The sequence below is a fragment of the Mytilus galloprovincialis genome, chromosome 10, assembly GCF_965363235.1.
Source record: "Mytilus galloprovincialis chromosome 10, xbMytGall1.hap1.1, whole genome shotgun sequence".
NCBI lineage: Eukaryota > Metazoa > Mollusca > Bivalvia > Mytilida > Mytilidae > Mytilus > Mytilus galloprovincialis.
Window position 1 is genome coordinate 79,889,944 of NC_134847.1, and position 27,006 is coordinate 79,916,949.

At 32.4% G+C, this 27,006-nt stretch overlaps 3 protein-coding genes across 6 annotated transcripts in view; 2 read left to right on the forward strand and 1 right to left on the reverse strand.

Moving 5' to 3' along the window:
- Positions 1 to 7,531: 7,531 nt before the first annotated feature.
- Positions 7,532 to 14,422, reverse strand: LOC143048513 (uncharacterized). Of its 3 annotated transcripts, none has more exons than XM_076222211.1 (7): positions 14,223 to 14,422; positions 13,569 to 13,744; positions 13,075 to 13,220; positions 12,640 to 12,859; positions 11,718 to 11,911; positions 11,394 to 11,462; positions 7,532 to 7,639 (listed from the first exon to the last, which is right to left on the reverse strand). In XM_076222211.1, the coding sequence occupies exons 1-7, from the start codon at positions 14,327 to 14,329 to the stop codon at positions 7,601 to 7,603; spliced, it is 951 nt and encodes a 316-aa protein (XP_076078326.1). In that variant the 5' UTR covers positions 14,330 to 14,422; the 3' UTR covers positions 7,532 to 7,600. The 3 variants fall into 3 exon arrangements, with proteins under 3 accessions (XP_076078326.1, XP_076078324.1, XP_076078325.1); XM_076222209.1 differs by lacking the exon at positions 7,532 to 7,639 and adding an exon at positions 9,938 to 11,156; XM_076222210.1 differs by lacking the exons at positions 7,532 to 7,639; positions 11,718 to 11,911; positions 12,640 to 12,859 and adding an exon at positions 9,938 to 11,156.
- On the forward strand, positions 8,043 to 9,747 carry LOC143048514 (uncharacterized). Its single transcript, XM_076222212.1, has one exon. The coding sequence runs from the start codon at positions 8,490 to 8,492 to the stop codon at positions 9,684 to 9,686; it is 1,197 nt and encodes a 398-aa protein (XP_076078327.1). The 5' UTR covers positions 8,043 to 8,489; the 3' UTR covers positions 9,687 to 9,747.
- Positions 14,423 to 14,817: 395 nt separating the features above from the next.
- LOC143048515 (monocarboxylate transporter 10-like) overlaps positions 14,818 to 27,006 on the forward strand; it is a 34,714-nt gene continuing 22,525 nt past the window's right edge. Inside the window, exons 1-3 of one of the 2 annotated variants that reach the window (XM_076222214.1) lie at positions 14,818 to 15,030; positions 22,154 to 22,279; positions 25,877 to 25,944. The gene's annotated coding sequence lies outside the window, so the exon portion shown is untranslated. The remainder of the gene's footprint in view (positions 15,031 to 22,153; positions 22,280 to 25,876; positions 25,945 to 27,006) is intronic. The other variant, XM_076222215.1, reaches the window with a different exon arrangement.

The following is a 27,006-nucleotide window of genomic DNA, read 5'->3' on the forward strand; positions in this document are numbered from 1 at the left end:
GGGGAGTGAATTCATTCTAATACTGAACAAAATGTGAATGTTTGTAGTTACTTTGATCAGAACAAATGATGAAATAACCAAGTAAAAAAATCAAAAATAAGACTTTTTTCCTTCCCAATTTGATTCTGGCTTAAAATAATGAGAATCAACAGAAAACTAAAACACAAAACACTTTACTTCAGTATTGTGCTTAAAAAGCAAAGGAGTAAATAAATGTACTCAAAAGGTAAAGGAGTAAATAAATGTACTCAAAAAGTAAAGGAGTTAATTATTGTACTCTAACACATTGGTTTCAGTGTCAAAGATACAATTATTTTCTCACTAAAACAGGGAGAGGATGCTGGTGCCAAAGGGACAATAAAAAATCATAAGTCAAAGAAAAAAAGATAACAGCATGGCTTCTGACAACATACAAGCACGAACCCCACCAAAACTAGGGATGACCTAAGGTTCTCAGAATAGGAAGGTCAGAGCAGCATGCAAATCATCAGAACTAGTGATAAACTAAGGTTATCAGGAAGAATAGGTTGTTCCTGCTCCACTACCTACATCAGTGCAGAATGAACCCCACCAAAAACTAGTGATGAACTATGGTATTCAGAACGGGTACTAGGAGGTAGTTCCTGCTCTACTACAGACATAAGAGCAACATGAACACACACACCCCCAAAAAAACCCATTGATGATTTAAGGTACACAGAAAAGGTAGGTAGTTCCTGACTCACCACTGACATCAGAGCAGAATGAACCCCACCAAAATCGGTGTTAAGATGCTCAGGAAGGGTAGATAATTCCTGTTCCACTTCTGACAACACAGCAGAATGAACCCCACCAAAACTAGTGATGGACTGAGGTACTCAAAATATGTACTAGTAGGTAGTTCCTCCTCCACTACTGCCATCAGATCTAGAGCAGCATGAACCAAAACCAATGATAAATTAAGGTACTCAGAGAGGGTAAGTAGGTCCTGCTCCACTACTGACATCAGAGCAACACAAACCCCACTAAAACCATGTATTAACTAAGATTCTCAAGAGGGTAGGCAGGTCCTGCTCCACTACAGACATTAGAGCAACATGAACCCACTGAAAACCAATGATGAATTAAGTTACTCAGAGAGGGAAGATAGTTCCTGCTCCACTTCTGACATGAGAGCAACATGAACCCCACCAAAACTATTTTATTAATTAAGATACCCAAGAAGGTAGGTAGTCACTGCTTCACTACTGACGACATCAGACCACCATGAACCCCGCCAAAACTATCGATAATCTACAGTACTCAGAAAAGATAGGTAATTCCCGCTCCATCACTGACATCATAGCAGAATGAACCCCATCAAAATCCGTGTTGAATTAAGATGCGCAGGTAGTTCCTGCTCCACTTCTGATAACAGACAAGCATTAACTTTACCAAAACAAGTGATGAACAAAGGTACCCAGGAAGTGTATATAGTTCCTGTTCCACTTCTGACAATAGACAAGCATGAACAGCCAACAACAAGTGATGAACTGAGGTGCTCAGAAAACGTAAGTAGTTTCTGTTCAACTACGGCATCAGAGCAGAATGAACCCAATCAAATTCTAGCGGTGTACTCTCAAAGGGTACGTAGTTCTCCACTTTATGTTACACCAGACCTGCATGAACCCCAACAAAATAGTGATGACCTGAGCGCTCAGGAAAGGTAGGTAGTTCATGTTCCTCCACTTCGACAACAGACCAGTATGAACCCCACCAAAACCTTTGATAAACTAAGGGACCAGGAACGGTAGGTAGTTCCTGAATTACATCAGGGCAGCATAAACACAACCAAATCCAGTGATGGACTAAGGTGGTCAGGAAGGGTTGGTAGTTCCTGTCCACTAATCACACCAGAGCGGTATGAACCTTACCAAAACCAGTAAACTGAGGTGCTCAAGAAAGGTTGGTAGTTACTTCTCTACTTCTGACAATTAACATACCAGTATGAACCACACCAAAACTAATGCTACACTTAGGTGCTCAGGAAGGGTATGTAGTTCCTGCTCCACATCTTACATCAGAGCAGCATGACAGCAGCTCAGGAAGAGTAGGTAGTTCCTGTCCCCCTTCTGACATCAAACTGCAGCATGTTCCCAACCAAATCCAGTGATTAGCTAAGTTAATTCCTGTTCCACTTCTGACATTAGACAGGCATAAACCCCACCAAATCTAGTGATTGAACAAAATGCTCAGGAAGGGTAGGAAGTTCCTGCTCCACTTCTGACAACATAACAGTACGAACCCCACCAAAAGTATCCTGGTGATGATATAAGCTGAGAACAGTATATCTTACAATTTATATGAGGGTAGTTATGGGGGTACCTTCATGACGATAACGGTAAAAAAATGCTTGCCAAATGACGTTAACGGTAATTTTTAGTGCATGACGATAAAATGTACACTTTCTTTTAGACGATAAAAAAATCAGCTGAATTTGACGAATCATGCTATTTTTATGCCCCACCTACGATAGTAGAGAGGCATTATGTTTTCTGGTCTGTGCCTCCGTTCGTCCGTCCGTTCGTTCGTCCCGCTCCATCCAGGTTAAAGTTTTTGGTCAAGGTAGTTTTTGATGAAGTTGAAGTCCAATCAACTTGAAACTTATTACACATGTTCCCCATATGATCTTTCTAATTTTAATGCCAAATTATATTTTTGACCCCAATTTCATGGTCCACTGAACATAGAAAATGATAGTGCGAAGTTCAGGTTAAAGTTTTTGGTCAAGGTAGTTTTTGATGAAATTGAAGTGCAATCAACTTGAAACTTATTACACATGTTCCCCATGATATGATCCTACTAATTTTAATGCCAAATTATAGTTTTTACCCCAATTTCATGGTCCACTGAACATAGAAAATGATAGTGCGAAGTTCAGGTTAAAGTTTTTGGTCAAGGTAGTTTTTGATGAAGTTAAAGTCACATCAACTTGAAACTTAGTACACATGTTCCCTATGATATGATCTTTCTACTTTTAATTCTACATCAAAGTTTTGACCCCAATTTCATGGTCCACTGAACATAGAAAATGATAGTGCGAAGTTCAGGTTAAAGTTTTTGGTCAAGGTAGTTTTTGATGAAGTTAAAGTCACATCAACTTGAAACTTAGTACACATGTTCCCTATGATATGATCTTTCTACTTTTAATTCTACATCAAAGTTTTGACCCCAATTTCACGGTCCACTGAACATGGAAAATTATAGTGCGAGTGGGGCATCCGTGTACTATGGACACATTCTTGTTTTTCTAAAAAATAACGGTAACGATAATTATTTGAGACATCTGACGAACTCGATAAGGATATTTGACGAATCACGGTAAAATTTTAACCAATTTGACTCTAACGGTAGCCGAAAATGCCCGTCAAGTTGTAGCCTGACGGTAAAGGGCATTACCACCCTTTTATATATGTTCCTGAACTAAGGTATTAAGAAGGGTAAGTTATGGTGGCCGGTTAAAGCCATTTCGCGTGTTTGCGTCTTTGCGTTTTCGCCCTTGATATTCTTTAGGGCGAAAATGCGAAATCGCGAATTCGAAAACGCGAAAACACGAAGTCGAAAACGCGAAAAAAAATTCTTTCCAATTTCGCGTTTTCGACTTCGCTTTTTCGCGTTTTCGACTTTTCGTGATATACATGTTATTATAAACATAACATTTTAAATATAATTATAGACAAGACTACAAAGTATAAGTCATTCAAATGATTGTCATATAAACTTCATATCTGTGATGTACTTTAAATATTTCCATAAATTAGACAATTCCTTTACATTCTTTGTTGACTGAACAAATTTAAAAACATGTATTTGTATAAAAATCCTTTGAATATACAATTGGCTTGAAATCATATTTTCCGGATTCTGTTTCTCTATTTATTTTGTTCATCTGGTTCTGACACGGGGAGGATTGTTGTTATTGTCTACCGCATTCAACAGTATATCCCTTGTCCCCTGGTGTGTCCTGTAGATGAACAAATTTCCATCTTTGAAAATTTGAAATATTAATCAATGCGTTTAGTAATATATGGGAAACACATACTACATTTACATGAATTTTCCATAAATCCAGGTTACTTTTTGTTTAAATTAAAAGAACTTGCGACAGGTTTAGGATATCTTTGCTAAGATCAACCTACGGCAGTTTTGAGACGAGGTCTGGGATAGTCCTAAGAGGATCATAAGACATGTCATAAGATATTCTAGTATCTTATAACAGGTCTTAGGATAGCTTCGCGAAACCGTCCCAAGTTTTATTTGACAAAAATCTTTTCTCCACAATGTATTAAATTTTTAACTTTTTTCACACAAGCTAATTTAAATATTGAAAATTTTAGATTCACAAATAGAGCATGAAATGAAAGTTTATGTATTTTAAGTAACCATGGCGATAATAATGATTAATTTTATTTATTTTAAAATGTCCAAAATATAACTTCAAGCAAATTATATATTTAAAGGCATTTTATACAAATGCATCTGTTTTTAAATTTTTTCAGTAATTGTCAACAAAAAATGTAAAGAAAATGGCTAATTTATGAAAATAATAAAAATAGTTCACAGTTATGAAATTCATATGACAATCATTTGAATGACTTATACATTGTAGTCTGGTCTCTAATTATATTTAAAATGTTATGTTATAATACCAATTACATCGCGAAAAAAAGGCGAAAACGCGAAATCGCGAAAGGCGAAAAGGCGAAAACACGAAATCGCCAAAAGGCGAAATCGAGAAAAGGCGGAAACGCGAAATCGCGAAATCGCGAAGTCGGAACGCGAAATCGAAAAGAAAAAATATTTCGCGTTTTTGCGTTTCCGACTTCCCGTATTCGCGTTTTCGACCAAAAGAATATGAAGGGCGAAAACGCGAAATGGCCTTAACCGGCCATCGTGGTAAGTAGTTCCTGCTCCACTAATTACATTAGATCAGCATAAACCCCACCAAAACTAGTGATGATCTAACTAAAGGTACCGCCATCTTGGATTGTACAATTGCAGTACACAATCGGTCTAGATTTTTGCTCAAATCTGCAAATTTGGCGACAAATTGGCAATTTATAGGTTATACTATTCATTTATAGAAAGAAAATTTGGTGATTTATTGCATAATCCAAATAAATACCAAATATTTGTGTTTTTAGAATGGTTTTTTCAACTTGGCAATTTAAGGGGAGATAACTCTCTTTTAGTAAAATATTTATCCTGGACTGATAGGGAAATTTTATTTTTTTACTTTAAGCAAGAAAACAAGTTCGGTGACACCCTTTTTATGGCCCTGCAACGAAGTTGTCGGTGCCATATAGTTTTACCCATGTCCGAAATTCCGTAATTCCGAAATTCCGAAAATTCCGAAATTCCGAACTTCCGTCATTCCGTCATTCCGCAACAAACCATTATACGGCCTTCAGATATTGGGCTGATTTTTGGTATGTGAGTTTACCATGATGAGTTACAGATGAAGTTCAAGTTTCGTTCCGCTCCACTAATTTTTGCCAAAATTACGGGCTTTGGACTTTGAGAAATTGTTGAAAATCATAGTTATACAGACTTTTTTTCTAAATGCCTTCAGATATTGGGCTGGTTTTTTGGTATGTGAGTTAACCATGATGAGTTACTGATCAAGTTTAAGTTTCTTTCCGCTCCACTAATTTTTTCTGAAATTACGGGCTTTGGACTTTGAGAAATTGTTGAAAATCACAGTTATACAGACTTTTTTCTAAACGCCTTCAGATATTGGGCTTATTTTTGATATGTGAGTTAACCATGATGAGTTACAGGTCAAGTTTAAGTTTCGTTCCGCTCCACTAATTTTTGCTGAAATTACGGGCTTTGGACTTTGATAAATTGTTGAAAATCACAGTTATACAGATGTTTATTCTATACGCCTCCACATTTTTGGTATGTGAGACTACCATCATGTTTGTGTCCACATGTGTTTATATTGAAATTGCAGATTTTTCAACTTTTTGGGACATTCGTGTCGCTTTGGCACATCTGGTTCTTTTTTATTTTCTTACAGCATATTATAAAACCTATCTTCCCATATTTTTTTTAAAAATTCTATCCCATAGATTACTTTTTATGCACAAAAACTTGTATTTTTTCATGCATACGACAATCCACCAATCTAATTAAAATTAAATCCTTTAATTGCTCCTGTTCTGATATGTCCTTGATGCGCGACATATCAGAAGAGGAGCAATTAAAGGATTTAATTAAGGAATTAATGACTGTAATATTTTTTCTGTCTATGAAGAAATAACATAAAAAATTTGGTGCACACTGAATAACGCGCGTAGCGGGTTATTTACAGTGTGCACCACATTTTTTATGTTATTTCGAATAGACAGAAAAAATATTACAGTCATTTCTTATAATTTAATTCTAAATTCCATTTTAAACCGTAGAAAACCATGAAAAAACGTTGATGACGTCACGGTCACATGACTATTATGTCTATGGGCTCATAACAAAATAACATCAGCCAATCAGAAGATGCGTTACATCCAAAATTAAATTATTTTTAATAGGAATCACCCTCCATATTTTACGCAATAGGTGGCGTTGGTGTTCCATAGGTGGTTAATCGAGCGTTTGAATCACGTCAGACGCTTGTAACCAACGTAAACAAACAGTGCCACAACGACGTGAACATATATTTTAAAATCTTTCAAGCTTTGTAGAACTATAACATGCCCCAAAGATGTTGTGTGCCTGGGTGTAAGGCTTCAGGGGGACATCGGTTTCCGAATGATCCGACATTGAGGATGAAATGGAGGGTTGCAATTAGGAGAACTGATGTTAAAACAAAGAAGTTGTGGAATCCTGGTCAACATGACGTTGTTTGCTATGACCATTTTCTTGCCACTGATTACCGAAGAACATTGTCAGGTTAGTAATATCAGAGAAATGTTTGATGTGACTGTGTTGGTTTGAAATTTATAAATGTTTTTTTTCTTATAGTATTGACATTGGTTTGAAATTAAAATTTGATATTTTGTGCATTTTTTTTTATGCGACTTGTATCCAATTTCAGTGTTTTAGGTACTTTCTTTTAATTGATTATGTGTGTGTGTGTGTGTGTGTATGTGCTATTGTGGCCTTTGTATTGATATATCTGATGTTATTACATGTACATGTTTTGTTTATTAATATCAGTCCTTTAAAGAGCTCATGTTCTTTGTTATTATGTATACATGTATATATGCAACTCAACTTAAAATAAGGTTATTTTAAATATCATAAATTAATATAATACCGTGAAAATGTTTCGGCACTGTAAATGACTGGTTTGATGTTTTCTGTAAACTTATAGACTCTATCATCTATTGTAGAAAATTTTATTTTCTTGGTTAAACTTGAAGAAAAGGAACTATGTAGTACATGTGAAATAAACTTTGACATGTATGATTAAAAAACTCTTGTTAGAAATACTCGCAAGTGGTAGTTTAATTTTTTGTCAAGCTGATAAAAAAAAATTCAAAGGCCTATCACAAAATAATAAAGCCATTAAGATGTTTATTTCTTTTGATATAGCTTCATACATGGTTTTCTTTTACACTTCACTCTAAGTCATTGCTTAATATGTAAAACACCATGATACATGTACATTTTGCACCTGAAATTGAATAACAAAATACAAATGAATACATGCATGTAAAATGTATAGATGTTTTAATTTTTCTTTTACTTTTTTCATATTAATAGGAAGTGTTGTTTTTATAAAAAATTTTTTTTATCTAGTATAAATATTGTTTGATAGTATAAAAAACACTGAAAATGGGTACATTTATTTTTTTTTTGTTTGCATGTTGCTTTGTGTTTTTTTGTTTTCTTTCCCTAGGAAAACCAGCAGACAATGAAATCAATGTTAACAGATCAAGGCTTCTAAAGAAAAATCTTATGAGCTGTTGGGAAGTTTATTTTTTATAATAGATTGGTTTACTTCTATTTAAATCCTTAAATTTGAAAATAAATGATATACATGTATACAGCAACTGTACATGTAAAAATATGTACTATCCATCTTTGATACAGCAACTCAACAACACAAGTTACCCAACACATCTAGTTGTCAACATGCACAGACATGTATGTACATACTGCTGTTTAACAATATTGACAAGGGCTATACAATATCTATAAAGAACAAGTATTTAAAGCCCAAAATTACCATGCAAAAAAAATGTAACTAAATATAAGAAGGCTAAAAAAAATCCATCTTAACATAATTCATCAAATATTTATAGTTTCCATGTCATTTGGTCACTGGTGCAGAGTTTTGTCATAGGCAATTATACCACATCTTCTTATTTTTATATGAACTAACATAAGGTCAAAGTATTTTAAAATGTGTTGTTTTACAACTGGCACTGCATTTACTTAAACTTGTAGCTTTAAAATGTTGATAAAGTGGATATGAAAGTTGTCTCTTTGACACTCATACCACATCTTCCTATACTTATTTGATGTTAACAAATGCATTGTTTTTTGCAGGTGATCGCTGCAGACTTACTGAAAATGCTATTCCTTCTGTGTTTAAATTTATGAAGACGTGTTCTGAAGAGTCTCCAAGAGCAAAAAGGTTTAAAAGTAGATCTGATGCTTCACTAGCAATACCACTTTTAATTAATGATGATTCTATAGATGTCCAATATGAAACTGAAATTGAAACAACAAAAGAGGCTCAAGAGTCAATCATAATCAATGATATTGAATCCTCACAGAAAAGCAAAAATATCCAATGTGACATTCCATCATTTGGTAAATTTTCAATAGAATCGTTCAAAGAAGATAACAAAATTATCAACTATTATACCGGTTTCCAAGATTTTGACCATTACATGATGTTTTTTCATTGCCTTGGACCAAGTGCATTTGAACTTGAATTTAAGTGTACATTACTCAATCCTGTTGATCAACTTTTTATGACTTTAATCAAACTAAGACAAAACAAAGAGGATATTGAGTTGGCAATGCTGTTTCAAGTCTCACAATCGACAGTTTCTAGGATCATCATCACTTGGATTAATTACATGTATTTTCAGCTTAAAGAAATTAATATTTGGCCTTCTCAAGAAATAATAAAAGAAACCATGCCTAGTGATTTCTCTAAAAAATTTCCCAAAACCAGAGTGATAATGGATGCTACCGAAATACCTGTAGAAAGACCATCAAATGTAGAGTCTCAGAGTGCTACCTGGTCTAATTATAAACACAAAAACACACTAAAGGCCATGATTGGATGCAGTCCACGAGGTGCTATAACTTTTATATCAGATTCGTATGGAGGTTCTGCATCAGACAGGCAAATTATTGAGAAGTCCAATCTACTTGACCCTGCATCTCAATCTTTTGAAAAAGGGGATTCCATTATGGCAGACAGGGGTATACTTGTGCAAGATCTATTTGCAAATCAAGGGGTTCAAGTTAACATACCAAATTTCTTGAAAGGTAAATCTCAGTTAGATCCAGCTGAAGTTCTTCATGATAGAAGGGTTGCTTCAAAGCGAATACACATAGAGAGAGTTATTGGTTTAACAAAAAGTTTTAAAATATTAAAACATGGAATTTGTAAGTCAAAGCTGCAATTGGGTTCCAGAATTGTTTTTATTTGTTTTGCAATTTCAAATTTCAGAAAAAATATTGTACACAGAAATGCTTGATGTTTTGAAAATACAATGTGACTTTATACATCTATTTCACTTGATAAAAGATCACATAAAGGCCTCCATCATCCAAAAACCACTTACCATATATTATTTAAAGCCCTAATGAAAAAAGTTAAAATTATTCCAACAACTCAATACCGGTATATTTATCACTAAATAAAAATTTATATATGATTTTTTTTTCATTTATAGCATTATTTTTTTATTTTTTTTGATAAAAAAAAATTGTAAAGTTACATGTTTCAGATTCTAGCATGTACGTCAAAAATTAGTATTTACTGGTTAATACAAATATTGAATGTTATAATAATTATCTTGCATTTCAAAATTGATTAATACATACTGAATAATTGGGATTTGCAAATTAAAGAATTAGCTCTTGCATTATATAAGGTAATAAATCATTTCTTCATTCAGTTTATATAAATATTTTGCTTGCTCCAGTAAGTCATTCTTAACCTTAAAAAGTATAATGGGATAACAGTTCAATCAATGGAATTAAAAGAGTTATCTGTCCCTGTGATTTTATAGGTAGAAAATAAAGATAAAGATTTAAACCAGCATAGTACAAACAACTTAAAGAGATTTGTTTAATAAGAAAAATTACAGATATGTTAAAGGGGCAATTATTTTTTTAAATCAAATCAGTCTTTTAGAAAAATAATCTTGTAATGTTTTTTTCATTCTCAATTTCATCAAATTACCAATTAAATACTGTAACCATAGAATTTGATTAACTAGATGTTACCAGTGAATATGTATTGAAAGTATTACTTTGTTTTAATTGAATTTCATATGATTTTTACTACAAATTTACAATGTTGAAGCAACATATGGTCTGAAAACTCTTTGGTAAAATGACTCCAGTTTTGGAACAAGACAGTTATTACAATACTCCTCATTAAGGTTGATTTTTTGTACAAACAAGTCACATAATGTATAAACAACAAAGTAACACAGAGATCTTTTGGTGACAAAAAGCTGCCCTTGAATTTGATCATAATAATTACTGCTCTCTTTCAAAACAATATTGCCATTACTATCCATCTGTAAAAATTTGAAATTTGGACCAGGCTTAACATCCTCATTTCTTCCATTGTAGGGGCATTTAATTTCAACAATTGATTGACCATCCTCTAAAATGGCATCAGGTGAAGCACCTAGAAAAGATTTATCAATACTGACATAAAAACCACATCTTTTAGCATTCTTATCAAATTTTAAATTGAAAGCTTTCAATGCTTTAGCTTCATAGTTTTTGCCATGACTAAGTGCCTTGCTCTGAATATTTGAGCCATAAAAAAGTGAGTGACAAAATTTGTCAGTGTTCCGTCTTGAAGTAACTTTACAAATCTCTCCAAAGGTAGATGCTGTCAGTCTAAATCTTCTTTCTTCTAACCACTTGGGACTGCAACTTTGTAGGCGGGTAGACCTCTCAATCAAATCCACATCTGATTGTGTTACCTATATGAAAACAGAATATTATGCTGATTGATTGATTCTCATAATAAGAACTGGTAAATTAAGAAAAGAAAAACTTTTAATAATTTAACATATGAATAATTGATGAACTTCATGCATCCTTATGTAATTTTTCCTTGGTAACTTGAATTTACATTTTTAGCATATTTCTAGGACAAAGGGGAATAACTCAATTTTTGAACAAAACTGATCCAAATCTATTAAACCAGTTTTTAATACCTTATTTGCTCTATCAATCCAATGCTCAGTTAAAGGCATGGTACAATAATCATGATCTTTAGCTGCTGCCTGAAAATAATATAAGCAATGAAGTGATTTATGATATTAATGGAACAAATGAAATTTATAAATATATATTTAATGTTGTTAATATATGAGGGTCAGTGTTTATTATATACATTTGTACATACAGAATAATGAATTTACCAATATAGATATATATATATATATAGTATATAATATGTTATATTTATTGTTTTATTTATTCTGTTAAACTGTTAATGTTGAAATATTCATACAATTATATTAAACAATTACACTTACCTGAATATCAGCTTTTTCATACAGGTATCTTATGGACAAGTCCATAGAGGATACACTGCAGTAGTTAGTAACCGTGTTTTTGATGTGGTCATTATAACCAGGGCAGTTTCTGTATTTCAACGGTCTGGGGTCAGCCAGATAAACTGGTGCAAGCGTTCTCTTGGTTGGTAACTTTTCTGCTTTCACTGGAGACCCTTAAAGAACAGATGTAAACTGCAAAAATGCATTTTACTATGCAACAAATTACTTGGAAGTTACTTTTTAGCTAGTTAATTGGTAGCATTTATCATACAATTTTTTGTACCCAAACCAGGAAGACAGATTCATGTTGTGGTCCATTTTGTATTAAATGATGCTTATATGTCAATGCATCTTGGTATATACAATTAATACATTGTAGTCAGATGGTTGTCTTTTGCTGGTGTGGTTCATAGGTGTTACTTTTTTATATAGATTATTGGACTGTTGGTTGTCAGGTTTAAATAGTTTTACAATAGAATTTTTTGTGGCCATTTATAGCTTGCTTTTCCATGTGAGCTTAGGATCCATGTTGAAAACTGTCTTTAATATTGTAACTTGGATTGTAACTTGGACACATTGACCATAACGACACTCATACCACATCTTCCATTTTATACTGCAGATCTTAATTGGTAATTGAAAATGCTAGACCAGGGGAAATATGTCAATTTAACATATATTTAACAATTTAATAACTGTCTTCAAGTTAAGGTGTATTACAAATGTGAAAAAATTATATAAAGTAGATGATTGCAATTTATAAAATTGGTAAGCTTTATCAAATTTCTGGTGATTAATGAGATTTTTGCCTAAACTGTTTCGTCCCTGCCAAGGGTACTCGTCAGGTGGCTTTAGGCTACCACTACAGTTTTGCTTAATGGAAATCATAAAAAATACATACCACTATATGATGATTTTGGCTTGGTAAACATCATCAAAGTGTCAGTACAAGACCTTCCTGTGTTTACATTGCCAGTTGTAATGAAATCACTAATCATTATTAGTACTGCTGCTACATGCTTGCAGGATCCATGTGGTCCCCTTCCAGCAGGACATTCACAGTGTGAGTTCATTGGATCACCAGAGCTCTTTTCAAGTTTCAACCTGTAGTTGTAAGTTACCTGAAAACAAAACAAATTTTAAATTTGAACAACAGAAACAGAAGCAAGGAAATATCATGTTTGATCTTTTGGAGTGAAGCTGACATTTAAAAAATAATGAACAACTCACATGTAGAAATAAATGTATCTTTCAAAATTAATAATAAGTGAAGATGCATGATTACTAAATATTTCTCCACTAAGATAAAGATAAGTAGCAGAAAGAGTAATGATACCTTTTTCTTCATAGCTGCTCCAACCACACCACTAAGAAATATTCCATTATCATTTTTCAAAATAGAACAAGCTAAAACTCTATGGCTCTCAAACATCAGTTGCCCCTTTGTCATAGATTGTAGGTCACCACTATACACATTGTCCTCTAAAAGATAAAAACTACATAATTTGATCAATTTTAAGTATGATTTTCTAGTCCCTAGTTTTCTATGTGAAGTTTTGTTATTGAGGTTTTTCCTTTTCTTTTTTATAATTTTTTTATGGTATATATTTTTTTTACTTAAAATTTTGTTGCTTCTGTTTCTTTATAACTTCAGTGTTCCCCCTTTGGTTCTTCCTTCTCATGCTTCTCTTTTTAATACTTAAATGTGAAGGTACATTTATACAGTTGTAATAATATTGATGCAAAAAGATTGTATAGGTACAAAAAAAACAGTTATTATAAATCATTCGTGAAGATTATAAATAAACAGGGTTAACAACATGTTCCTACCTGCCATCCTATACAAGAAATAAGCCTCTATTTGCTCTCGTGATAATTTTGGCATGATAACCTTGTGCTCCTTTTTCAACTGTTTAAATCCTGAAACAGGCCATTCTACTTCCAATGGTTCTGGAGCATGGATAACAGGATTTTTAAAATTCTGATTTCTATCATATGCTCTTAGTCTACAAAAGAAAGGCAAAAATGTGTTGTTTCAAATTTGAGTAAAAAAAAAATGAATAAAGGTGAAGGTGTTCTCTGACAAGTGAAAATTACAAAATAATATTTCAGTACATTCTAAAATTGCATTTATTGAATTAAAATGTACAAGACATTGGATAGTTGTCTCAGTTCGCAATTCATATGAAATCTCCTTATTTTTTTAATGAACTTTTCATAAGGGGGGCCTGCTGATTGACCCAAAGGGGGGTGGGGCTTCAGTCATAAAATAACATTCAAAAAGAGAAATGACTTTAAAATACATATTTACAAAAACGTAGTTTTATATGAAATATATTTACATGTGGCGATATGCATAAACATACGTAACGGGATAACTATATTATATTCTAAACAAATGGAAACTGACAGACTTTCTCGCTGAATTTAGCAGGGTATTAGCCATGATAAGCTTCATTAAAAAGAAATATTATATTAAAAAACCTTTCAATAAGGTCTGCCTTTCTTCCTGTTCCAACTGCACCACGACTTGCCAGCTCATTCTTTAACCTTTTAAGAGGCCAATACAAGTACTGATCGTTGACGTCCATTTGTTTATCTACGCGTCAAGCGTTTCCGTGAAATCAAGCGTCCAACTAACCACCTATAGAACTGCAACGCCGCCTCGCGTGAAAAGTCGTGAATGATTCCTATTAGATTGACAATCCACGGATTTGTACTACACAAATCCTTGCATAATCTAAGCAAATTATGGCAATTTCGTACGACCCGTAGCGTAGAAAATGGCACGGTGACCCATTTTTTTTATTATATTATTAGAAAAAGCATAGAAAAATCTTTATTTTGGATGAAAATCGTTTGTGATCATAATTTGGCGGGAAAACTGTACACATGATTAGAATAAATAGATTATCTCCCTTTTTGAACTAGCAACGCTATTTCACCGAAGACACCAGAATATTGTTAATTACGGTAAGACATTAAAAAAAAAAGAGTATCAAGTTCCTTTTACAAGATCAGCAGATAGAACACTTGCTAATGTTGATCAATGTTTGTACAATCAAAGCCAAATTGGGTAATCAGCTGAGTTTCGCATGAATGCTTTCGGAGACAACAAAATCAGCTGATTGCGGTAAGTGATCGTTGATCAGCTGATCCGCCTGCAACTTGAGCCGATTCTAATCTGTGTACCACAACTGTAAGTGTTTATGATTGACCAGATCAGTGATCAATTAATTATGTCTAAACTGCTATCAATTCGGAGTGTGTCTTCAAGGCCAGAATAATTATGGTAGGTAGATATATTGTATTTGGTCACAGTGTTACAATCTCTACGGTTACACTGGCTGGGCAAGGTCATGGACACCTAAGATAAAATGTATGAAGTCAAAAATCTAGAGCACTGCAACAATTTAACCCATATTAGCTATAGTCAGTTAAGGTGCTCACCAGAGATCATGAAATAAGATCAAGGATATTTATAAGTTCATATGTAAGATGAAATGTTTCATTTGTAAACAACTTACAAATGAAACATTTCATCTTACATATGATATAGACTAAACTTTCTGAACAAATGCAAAATACAAAAGGGAACACCTAATAATAGATGAGTTTCCAATGTTGGCTTTGAGAATGAATTTCTCCTGTTGACCCCTGCAGTCTGAATCTTGTGTGGGTTTGGGGGGGGGGGGGGGGGGATATTTCATAGGACAATGTGACATCAAGAAACAATTTGTGCTACTTACTTCAAGAGAGTGTGATACATGTAGATAACTTGTCGGTTACTTCATTGAAAATATAAATTTTGCAATGCAGAAGATTTACAGGATACTGTGAGAGCCTCATTGTAGGTGGCAAAAGTATTCTGAAAAGGGGCCACTAATTAGATATGATCTACATGTACATTGCTGTGTATGACAGTTCAAGTTTTCTTTTTAATGAATGAAATTCATAGAAAATTCTTCTTTTGCTCATTATGTTTTATATACTTGAGCTTTATTTATAGAAACATCACGACTTAAAAAGTCTCTGAAGTTAAAAATTATATTTAAAATTTAGTAGAAGGAGAATTATACTATAAATTCAAAAACATATTGCGTGCATTTATATATGTTATAATTGCGACTTTTGAAAAATTTACAAAAATGCTAGATTTAAATTATTGCAATTTCAGGAAAATTTGAATACAGATATATATATATAAACAAGTCTAAATTGCAAACTACGTTCAAACCTTATTCAGTGTTCTAGGATTTTTTTGGCACCTTGACTTACCACGGGTAAGATCAATAAAAAAATTACTTACCCACATCTAAAAGTTAAATCCGCCAACCAATGCGGACGGCTGCTGGATTCGGATACGATTGAATTTCATGAATTTTGTACAAAATTTAAAAAAAACGATTTCTTACTAAATTTGACAAATATGTTATAGTTATTACTATGTCATTTATTAAGAGCTATAATAAATGCAACTGTAAGTTTTTTTTCCTCCGATGACAAGAAAAAAAATCGTTTATGTCCCGATTTAAGCACCAGTTATCAATCCGGATTTTCCGATTTTACCGACACCGTGACCGACTTATAGAATGATAGGAGAAGAATGTGGTCTCTTTTGCGCTTGATTACACCTAGTAAACGAGTGCTTGAATAAAAGCGCCGATAGACATCGACAAAATCTTCGATCTTTTATCAAAGTTTTTTCTCGTGATTTAATAAAAATAAAAAGCAGATATGGGAAAATTGAAGAGGACCGGGAAATTTCAAGAGTTTTTCGGCTTCCCCGAACTTGAAAATTGACTTACCACCGGGTGACAAAGGCTAAAAAATGACTAACCCGTTGTCCTAATCCACTTACCCCGGGTAACGGGTAATGGGAGTCCTAGAACACTGATTATTTGATTGCGTTGGATAAAAACCGCAATTTTTATACGTGTGCATGTTAACCAAATTTCGTCGTAGAAGGGTCTAAATACAGCACAAACAACATTTTCCAAAAGACCAAAAAAGTGAAAAAGTATATATTTAAACAAAACGCATTTGACTAACAGGTCGAACAACTGATGTTCTTTAACCCTGCTGACTGCAATTGGCGATTGCCAAATAAAATTGATCACAAGATGTAACAAAATGGATCTTTAATATAACTTTAATACTAAGGCCAAATAAAAAAGTATGTGTGGTTCCAGTTACATCTGAAAAAAGTTAGGGTAGGTAGGTAGGGATTTTTTTTTATTTTATGTTTTTTTTTTACATTGAGTCTATGGGAGCAACATTCTGACTTTAACAGTGCTTAATGAAAAATGACAATAAAATCTTTAGGGTAGGCTATTTTTAAGTCGAAAAAGTAGGGACGGTAGGGTTACTGGAACCACACACATATTTTTATATGGCCTATACAGAAAACAATAAACTAGTGGCCAAGATGTTATGCCACATATATATATATATCAGAATTGAGTTTTATTATTGTGACAATCACCCAATCACATTATTGGCATAAGTAAAACCTTGTGATAATTTCTGAATTTACAGTAGATCTAAAGATAAATATAATATTTTTCTTTTATTTGTAAGGTTCAAGTTTTTGAATCTTCATCTTATTGTGCTACAAATGGTATCTACTTGGTTACTTTTGTTAGGTCTATAATTGAAATTTGTTCCATCAATTGATCATCACTTCTCATGTTTCCTGGTTTAAAAAAAACCTACATTTTATACAAACTCAAATTTCTTTTCACAACTTTTAGTCTTGTTCTACTTAACAATTTTTAGGTTAAAAATAAACTACTTTTTCAAGTTGTTAATTTAACTTTCAGATGTGAGTCCACTAATAAAATAATTAATCATGTACATGTACAGTGCATGTCAGATGTGCAGTTTTCACTATTTTATTGTCACTTTGAAGGCCATTTAAAATCATGGTCTGTTGGATAGGTATACAGAAGAAACTCATCTGGTCCTAAGTATTTTAAATAACTTCTAGATATAAAAACAAATTACGCTCATAACCACAAACTCTTTCATGGGAGACGCCACTTGCAGAGGCAAGCGCACATTTTATTAAAAATATGAGTATAATATTGTTGAAAGTCCATATAAATATATAGCTATTAAGCAGCTTGTACTGGTTTCCCCATACTTGTGGTCCACAAATCTGAAAATAATTAATATGATTAATAATATTATTTATTTGGCAAAATTAATGCTACTGTCATGACTGTACACATTGACTGCAATGGCTCGAATGACTTTAAACCACCTGAGTTCACTCGTGCATGAACTCAATATCACAATCTAATAGGCCCAAGACCACAATTAATGACCCCGCTTTTCGTTGTTCACGAATATAGTTCCCTTTAATTATAGTGTATTTTTTCTTTCCCTTTCTCATTCATTTCTTAGCTTTTCTGGGGTGGAAATGAAAGAAGAGAGCTGAAACAAACTTTTGGATGTTTTATTTTAACTGATTTTAATAAGGAAAGAGTGATTAGGCCAGGTGCAAAAAGGAAATATTTACACTTTTAGGAATATCTCTTGACTTGCCTATAGGGGTATGGATGTGTATTGGCCAAATTTGTGTGATGTAAACATGCAATTTTTCTGAAAATTGCACATATTTTTGGACTTGTACTGTACATTACACACATAAAAAATTAGACAAAAAGAAAAGGCAAAATTTTTTTAATGCGATAAAACGTTATAAAGAAATGATAGAGGAATAATTGTGGTCTCGGGCCTAAGAGGTGCATGATTTCAGCAAATTTTGAATTTATACTTTGACAACTTCTCTGAATGATCTATTGGTATTAATTTGTCAAACTATATGAGAAGAAATGATTTCCATTTTTATTTGATAGAAATTTGTAAAAAAAGTCACTTTTCAGCCTGTATGCCCAACAAGTAGCTTTTTCACTTTTTTCAATATTTTTGCAAAAACAGCATCCTTAATTTTTCTCTGACATTTTTTTTCTGATATCTATTTGTGTTTGTGGTATTTATTTCATGTGTTTTACTCATTTGTGAACTCTGAACACAAAGAAAAGTGGATAAAAGCATAAAAAGAGTGCAAAAAAAAAAAAAGTTTTAATAGTCTACATTTTTGTAGGTCTAACGGTCCGTACGAAGCAAGTGAAATATGAAGTTCTATGCACTTACAAATTGTATTCCTTTAAAGAGATTGCACTGAATCTATATCAAAAGCACTTAGTACTGGTTGTTTAAACTTGTCTGTTTCACAGAATACCTTTATTTTCTTCTGTTGGATAGCTGGCGGTTAAAATATTAGCATTTTAAGACTGAAATTTCATACAGGTTTTAAACAGTAAATTGAAAAAACTTTGCATCAGACCACACTGTCTACATATCAGGGTTGGCAAAAACCCGGGTTTTATGAGTATTGCCCAGCCCAGCGGGAAATACTGGGAAAACCCGGGTTTTACTGGGTTTTAGTGGGTAATACTGGGCAATACTGGGTAATATAAAATATTTGTCTGAATTTTAAAGAAGATTCAGTGATAAACACAAATGCAATACATTTAATAAGATATTTATACCCTATTTTGTTTGTTAAGCATTTGTCTAGATTGGCAAACTGTAAATAGAAAGCAAATAAATCATTTTTTTTTCATTAAGCTCCTATTAAGAATTAACAATTACATGTATTAAAGAAACATCACATTTAAATAATGTATATGTACTGTCACTAATTAATAAGTAATTATTCAGATTAGAACACAGATTTGTTTATGTAACAATAATCAGTCCTTTCAATTTTATAAGTGTTAATGACATGACCCTGTAGGGTGTTTATTTAGCATTATAAATGTATAACAATTAAAATTAGCAATTCACTTAAACACTGCAATAAAATGCATTTTTCAAAGTTTGGATTATTGAAACAATACTTGGTAATTAATAGGTATCTTTAAATGTGCAAATCTTGTATTCTGCCCACATATAAAATTAATAGAGAAGAGAGTGAAATTGAATTTTCTAGAAATGACTGTCAATGATTATCTGTATAAAAAGTAAAAAGTATATATTTAGCTGTTATACTATGAAACTATAACAAGTCTTTACTATTTTGTGTTAAAATAAGCCTACTTGATTCCTAACCAACACTTATTATTTTGGTATAAAATTCGACATCACCTTCAGTAGGTCTTGCTTTAACTTTGTTAACATAGTTATTTATATATGTATACACAAAAAATACTTCAAGAAGTGGAGGAACTGCCTCCCTGACTCACTGCAACAACGTATGATCTATTAACTTATCAGAAAATTATATACTATCATGCATGTTATTCAATCCATCTTGTATGGGAAAGGATTTGTATAGGCACTGCCTTTTGTCCAATCCCTTTGTTTAAATGTACATTTGATATTTGAACAATAAAATATTTTGAATTGTTAAAATAAGCTTAAAAAATCATATTGCCCAGTAATGCCCACTATTACCCATTTCTGGGAGTATTGCCCAGCCCGGGAAAACCCGGGAATTCCCGGGTGGGTAATACTTTGCCAACCCTGCTACATATATAGTTAAAATCAACAGTCTTGTTACATCCAGGCTTCATATTTGATCATACCTCAGCAAGGATTTGAGCAAAAAGAAGCATATTTCCATTTCCAATATCATTTATATGCAATTTAATATAGAAATATAGGGAACGGCCCAAATTGACAACTTGTTATTTTAAGCTTGACATTGCTTAAGACCATGTAAAACTCATGTGTTATGCTATTTGAAACTTTTATTTACATGAAAAAACATGTATGATATGTAAAATGTTTTTTTTTTAACTGAACAACTTCAGAAAATTGTTGTAAGGGGAAAATATTACATTTCATATAAGGCCTCGCTTCATTTGAAAACCTCTATTTTTTGGCATAGGCACATATAAAATTAACTTTTGTCAAATTTTTATAAGTCTCATACATTAAGTATGCTATAATTTACTTTAAATAGATAATATCTTATACATTGAGACATTAAAAAGTGCAATTTGGTGTTTGTTTTTTGATTTTTGAAGCCAAAATTTGAAAATTGAAATTGTTCTATTTCAACGTCACAATTCAGCAACAAAAGTTGAGATATAAAAAATGCCACATTTTCTATAATATATATCATATGGCTTTGAAACTTTGTAAACTGACTCTTAATACACTAGCTTAAATCATGCAAAGTTTTATTGGAATTGGTCAAGTTTTTGGACCCTAATAGGCCCAAGACCACAATTAATGACCCTGCTTTTCGTTGTTCACGAATATACTAGTAGTTCCCTTTAATTATAGTGTATTTTTTCTTTATTTTTTTCTTTCCCTTTCTCATTCATTTCTTAGCTTTTCTGGGATGGAAATGAAAGAAGAGAGCTGAAACAAACTTTTGGATGTTTTATTTTAACTGATTTTAATAAGGAAAGAGTGATTAGGCCAGGTGCAAAAAGGTAATATTTACACTTTTCGGAACATCTCTTGACTTGCCTATAGGGGTATGGATGTGTATTGGCCAAATTTGTATGATGTAAACATGCAATTTTTCTGAAAATTGCATATATTTTTGGACTTGTACTGTACATTACAAACACAAAAAATTAGACAAAAAGAAAAGGCAAAATTTTTTTTAATGCGATAAAACGTTATAAAGAAATGATAGAGGAATTAATTGTGGTCTCGGGCCCCACCTTACTATAATTAATCAAACATGTGTTAATTATCAACAAATAACATTTCACATGTTCAATTTTGTACAACTTTGATAAATACTTTTACATTCATTACAAATACATTTACTATAAGTAATGTGACATCAATACAGAAATATAATTTAGGATATATCTATGAAATTTATATATGTAAAAGCTGATGTCAAGATAACAGTATATACTTGAAATAAAAGTCTAGTGATTTTTCCTCTGTAAATTTATTAAACATATAAATATAAACAGTTCACAGTTAAATCTGTCCTTCTTTCAGTTTCTTTATAATGAACGTAATTATATTCGAATAAGAAAAGAAAGCACATGATCACCCTTTTTCATTTTGATGATTTTCTGATGTCGAAGAAGATTTATATGATTCATTAATTGGGACTGGCATTCTATGAGTTCACTGTTCATTGTCACATAGACATTTTTGGAAAACATGTATGTACACCATGCATATAGTACAAATGTATGTCATGTCTTAAAAGTTTTCAAGGCAGTTATATTCTCTTGAAGATGAAAATATTTACATGATTTAACTTTATTTTAATACTCATAGTTAGCAGAACATTTGCACTCTATGAAACAACTGCGAGCTGTGATTTAAAACCCCAAAAAACAACATGTTTGAAAAGAGGATTGGGGCTTTTAGTTATTAATTAAATACATAGAATAATTCGTTTATCATTTATTTGTTTGTAGATTGTAACACATCCAGAGTCCAACATTCCAAGGTGTTGTCTTTACTGATATGTGTAAGAGGATGCACAACCTACTGATAGTGACTTATATTAATACACATGTAGAATTGGATTTATAGTAATACTTGTGAGTAATTTTTAAACTTTTCTTTATTTTAAAATGTACATACATGTATATTTTAATATATATGTTAATAATAAATATCTTCCTCTAAACTACAGGACCAATTTCTACCAAACTTGGCATGAAGGTCATAAAGGTACATGTATCTTACATATTTAGGAGTAAAGCCAGTATACCACATAAACAGTCTTACAATGATGTGTTTTAAAATCTTCATTTTATGCTCACCTGGCCTTCGTTATCCGTCATGTCCATTGTCGTTAACTTTTATATACAAAAATCTTCTCCTGAAACTACTGGGCCAAATTTAACCAAACTTGGCCGTAATCATCATTATGGTACATGTATCTAGTTTAAAAATTATGTCTTGTGACCTGGCCAATCAACCAAGATGGCCGCCATTGCCAAAAATAAAACATAGGGGTAAAATGTAGATTTTGGCTTATATCTCTGAAACAAAAGCATTTAGAGCAAATCTGAAAGAGTTAAAATTGTTTATCAGGTCAAGATCTATCTGCTCAGAAATTTTCAGCTGAATCGGACAACCCGTTATTGGGCTGCTGCCCCTGAATTGGTAATTTAAACAAAATATGCCGTTTTTAGCTCACCTGGCCCAAAGGGCCAAATGAGCTTTTCTCATCACTTGGCGTCCAACGTCCGTCGTCATCGTCCGTCGTTGTTAGCTTTTCCAAAAATCTTCTCCTCTGAAACTACTGGGCCAAATTAATTCAAACTTGGCCACAATCATCTTTGGGGTATCTAGTTTAAAAAATGTGTGACATGACCCGGTCAACCAACCAAGATGGCCGCCACGGCTAAAAATAGAACATAGGGGTAAAATGTAGTTTTTGGCTTATAACTCAAAAACCAAAGCATTTAGAGCAAATATTTTGTGGTAAAATTGTTCATCAGGTAAAGATTTATCTTCCATGTAATTTTTAGATGAATCGAACAACCTGTTGTTGGGTTGCTGCCCCTAAATTGGTAATTTTAAGGACATTTTTCCGTTTTTGGTTATTATCTTGAATATTATTATAGATAAAGATAAACTGTAAACAGCAATAATGTTCAACAAAGTAATATTTACAAAAAAGTCAACATGACCGAAATGGTCAGTTGACCCCTTTAGGAGTTATTGCCCTTTATAGTAAATTTTTAACCATTTTTCATAAATCTAAGTAATCTTTTACAAAAATCTTCTCTGAAACTACAGGGCCAAATAATCCAAACTTGGCCACAATCATCTTTGGGGTATCTTGTTTAAAAAATGTGTGGCTTGACCCGGTCAACCAACCAAGATGGCCGCCACGGCTAAAAATAGAACATAGGGATAAAATGCAGTTTTTGGCTTATAACTCAAAAACCAAAACATTTAGAGAAAATCTGACATTGGGTAAAATGTTAATCAGGTCAAGATCTATCTGCCCTGAAATTTTCAGATGAATCGGACAACCCGTTGTTGGGTTGCTGCCCCTAAATTGTTAATTTTAAGGAAATTTTACTGTTTTTGGTTATTATCTTGAATATTATTATAGATAGAGATAAACTGTAAACAGCAATAATGTTCAGCAAAGTAAGATTTACAAATAAGTCAACATGACCGAAATGGTCAGTTGACCTCTTTATGAGTTATTGCCATTTATAGTCAATTTTTAACCATTTTTCGTAAATCTTAGTAGTAATCTTTTACAAAAATCTTCTCCTCTGAAACTCCTGGGCCAAATTAATCCAAACTTGGCCACAATCATCTTTGGGGTATCTTGTTTAAAAAATGTGTCCGGTGACCCAGCCATCCAACCAAGATGGCCACCACGGCTAAAAATAGAACATAGGGGTAAAATGCAGTTTTTGGCTTATAACTCAAAAACCAAACCAAAATGGTCATTTGACCCCCTAAGGAGTAATTGCCCTTTATAGTCAATTTTTAACAATTTTCATAAAATTTGTAAATTTTCACTCACATTTTCCACTGAAACTACTGGGCCAAGTTCATTATAGATAGAGATAATTGTAAGCAGCAAGAATGTTTAGTAAAGTAAGATCTACAAACACATCACCATCACCATAACACAATTTTGTCATGAATCCATCTTTTGCTATGTTTAATATTCACAGAGACCAAGGTGAGCGACACAGGCTCTTTAGAGCCTCTAGTTGGTATTTATCTTGAATATAATTATAGATAGAGATAAACTGTAAACAGCAATAATGTTCAGCAAGGTAAGATCTACAAATGAGTCAAACATGACCAAAATGGTCAGTTGACCCCTTAAGGAGTTATTGCCCTTTATAGTAAATTTTTAACAATTTTTAACAATTTTTTGTAATCTTTTTTACAAAAATCTTCTCTAAAACTACTAACACAAATTGAAACAAACTTGTCTGCAATCATCATTAGGGCATTTAGTTTAAAAATGTGTCCGATGACCACGCCCGTGAACCAAGATGGCCCACATAGCTAAAAATAGTACCAAGGGTAAAATGCAGTTTTTGGCTCATATCTCTGAAACCAAAGCATTTTGAGCAAATCTGACATGAGTTAGAATTGTTCATTAGGTCAAGATTTATCTGCCCTGGAATTTTCAGACCAATCAGGAAACTTTTAAATTGGTTGCTGGCCCTGAAATGGTAATTTTAAGAAAATTTTGCAGCTTTTGGTTATTATCTTGAATATTATTAAAGATAAAGATAAACTGTAAACAGCAATAATGTATAGCAAAGTAAGACCTACAAATAAGTCAACATGACCAAAATGGTTTATTGACCCCTTAACGAGTTATTGACCTTTCTAGTCAATTTTTAACAATTTTCAAAAAATTTGTAAATTTTTGTAAATTTTTACAAAATATTTTCCACTGTCACTTCTGGGCCTAGTTCATTATAGATAGATATAATTGTAAGCAGCAAGAATGTTCAGTTAAGTTAGATCTACAAACACATCACCAACATCAAAACACATTTTTGTCATGAATCCATCTGTGTCCTTTGATTAATATGCACATAGACCTGGGTGAGCGACACAGGCTCGTTATATTTATATATAACATTTATTTATTGCTAATCATTATTTTTGAAAACATAAAAAAAATTGCACTTCAAATACTATTAATACATGCAATATATTAGCCTGAAATGGTATAGGTATCTTTTAAGTCAAGTTTTTGTAGAAAATTTTCAACTTTTTTTACCTCAATAATTTTAGGATTTCACATGTGCATGGTGCCATCCTTCCACCATTAAATGTTTGGTTGCAAAGTAAAGAATTTGGTATATAAAGAATATTTCACTTGTGAAATCATAAATTATAAAAATTGCTGAAATGATATTTGATCCTGTGTGAAGGTAAAGGTGAGAATAGATGCATGTTCATGTAAAAAGTATATTTTCATCCGTATAAACAGACTGCTACAATACATGTAGTTTATCTAGTGACCCATGTCCATAACACTTCCATGGTTGTTACACATACATTTAGTTTCTAGACAGTTCACTAATGAGATTAAGGTCTGTCAATATTAATTATATATAATATTAGTGTTTGCAATACTGATTAATGTGTAATTAGTGCATGTGTATCTGATGATATTATTCCTGTTTCAGGAACATGTAAGGTAGATATTGTATGCAGTTATATACAGCTTAAACTAAGAACTTCCTTTAAGAAATAGGTGAGTAATAAGAACTAACATCGAGTAAAATGATTTATACATGGATATTTTCTTAAGTTTGCCTTAACCAAAAGTTTTCAAACAATGCTTATTACCATAAAAAAAAAAACAGATCAAGTTTGAATTTGGGTGGTCCTTTCTAGAGTTACATGTACCGGTATATGTCTCTTCACAAATAGAAAAATTCAGTAATAGAAAAATTACTGAATTTTTCATTTCAGTTCTCTAACTTTAGTTAATGCCTCAACCAAATGTTATGAATGTTATACATAATGCTCATTACCACAAAATACGAATCTGGTTTGAATATTGAAGCAGTCACTTTTATTGTTCTTGATATAAGTCCCTGTATAATTTCAATCTGTAAGCAGGGCTATTATCTGTGATCCATGGACACATTCACCATTTATTTATGTTTGGTTTACAATGGAGTTTATAATTTATAGATTGCCTTCTATCTTTTCTAATTGTTAATGGATAAATTTGTGAAATTTTTGCATTTGATTGTCCTTATATATGTTTTTTCATGCATTATAAAGTAAAAATTGTATAAAGAAATTTAATCTTCAGACAAAAAGGGGACAACATTGAAGTGGTATTATATATATGTGTGGTTTTATGGTCACTTTATTCCTCTTCAAGTTTATGTGTATCATAATTATATTGTAAATTGACTATACTGTTTTTTGCAGTGTTATTAATTTATGATAACTAAACATGCACCCTATAGAATTCTACTGACATTAGTGTATAAACATGCACCCTATAGAATTCTACTGACATTAGTGTATGGTTAAGAGTGCTTGGAACAAGGACCAATATTATTTATACATGAATATTACGGATTAATGATTTATTTCATTATTGTTTTATTGTTTCTCCTCCCTGGGAACATATATATATATATATATATATATATAACTCGTCTAAACATCATATATATATATATAACTCGTCTAAACATCATATATATATATATATATAACTCGTCTAAACATCAACCCAACAATGTTAGATCTGTAAATTTGCTTTTGCAAATTTTTGGTTCTTCCCTTGCCGGGA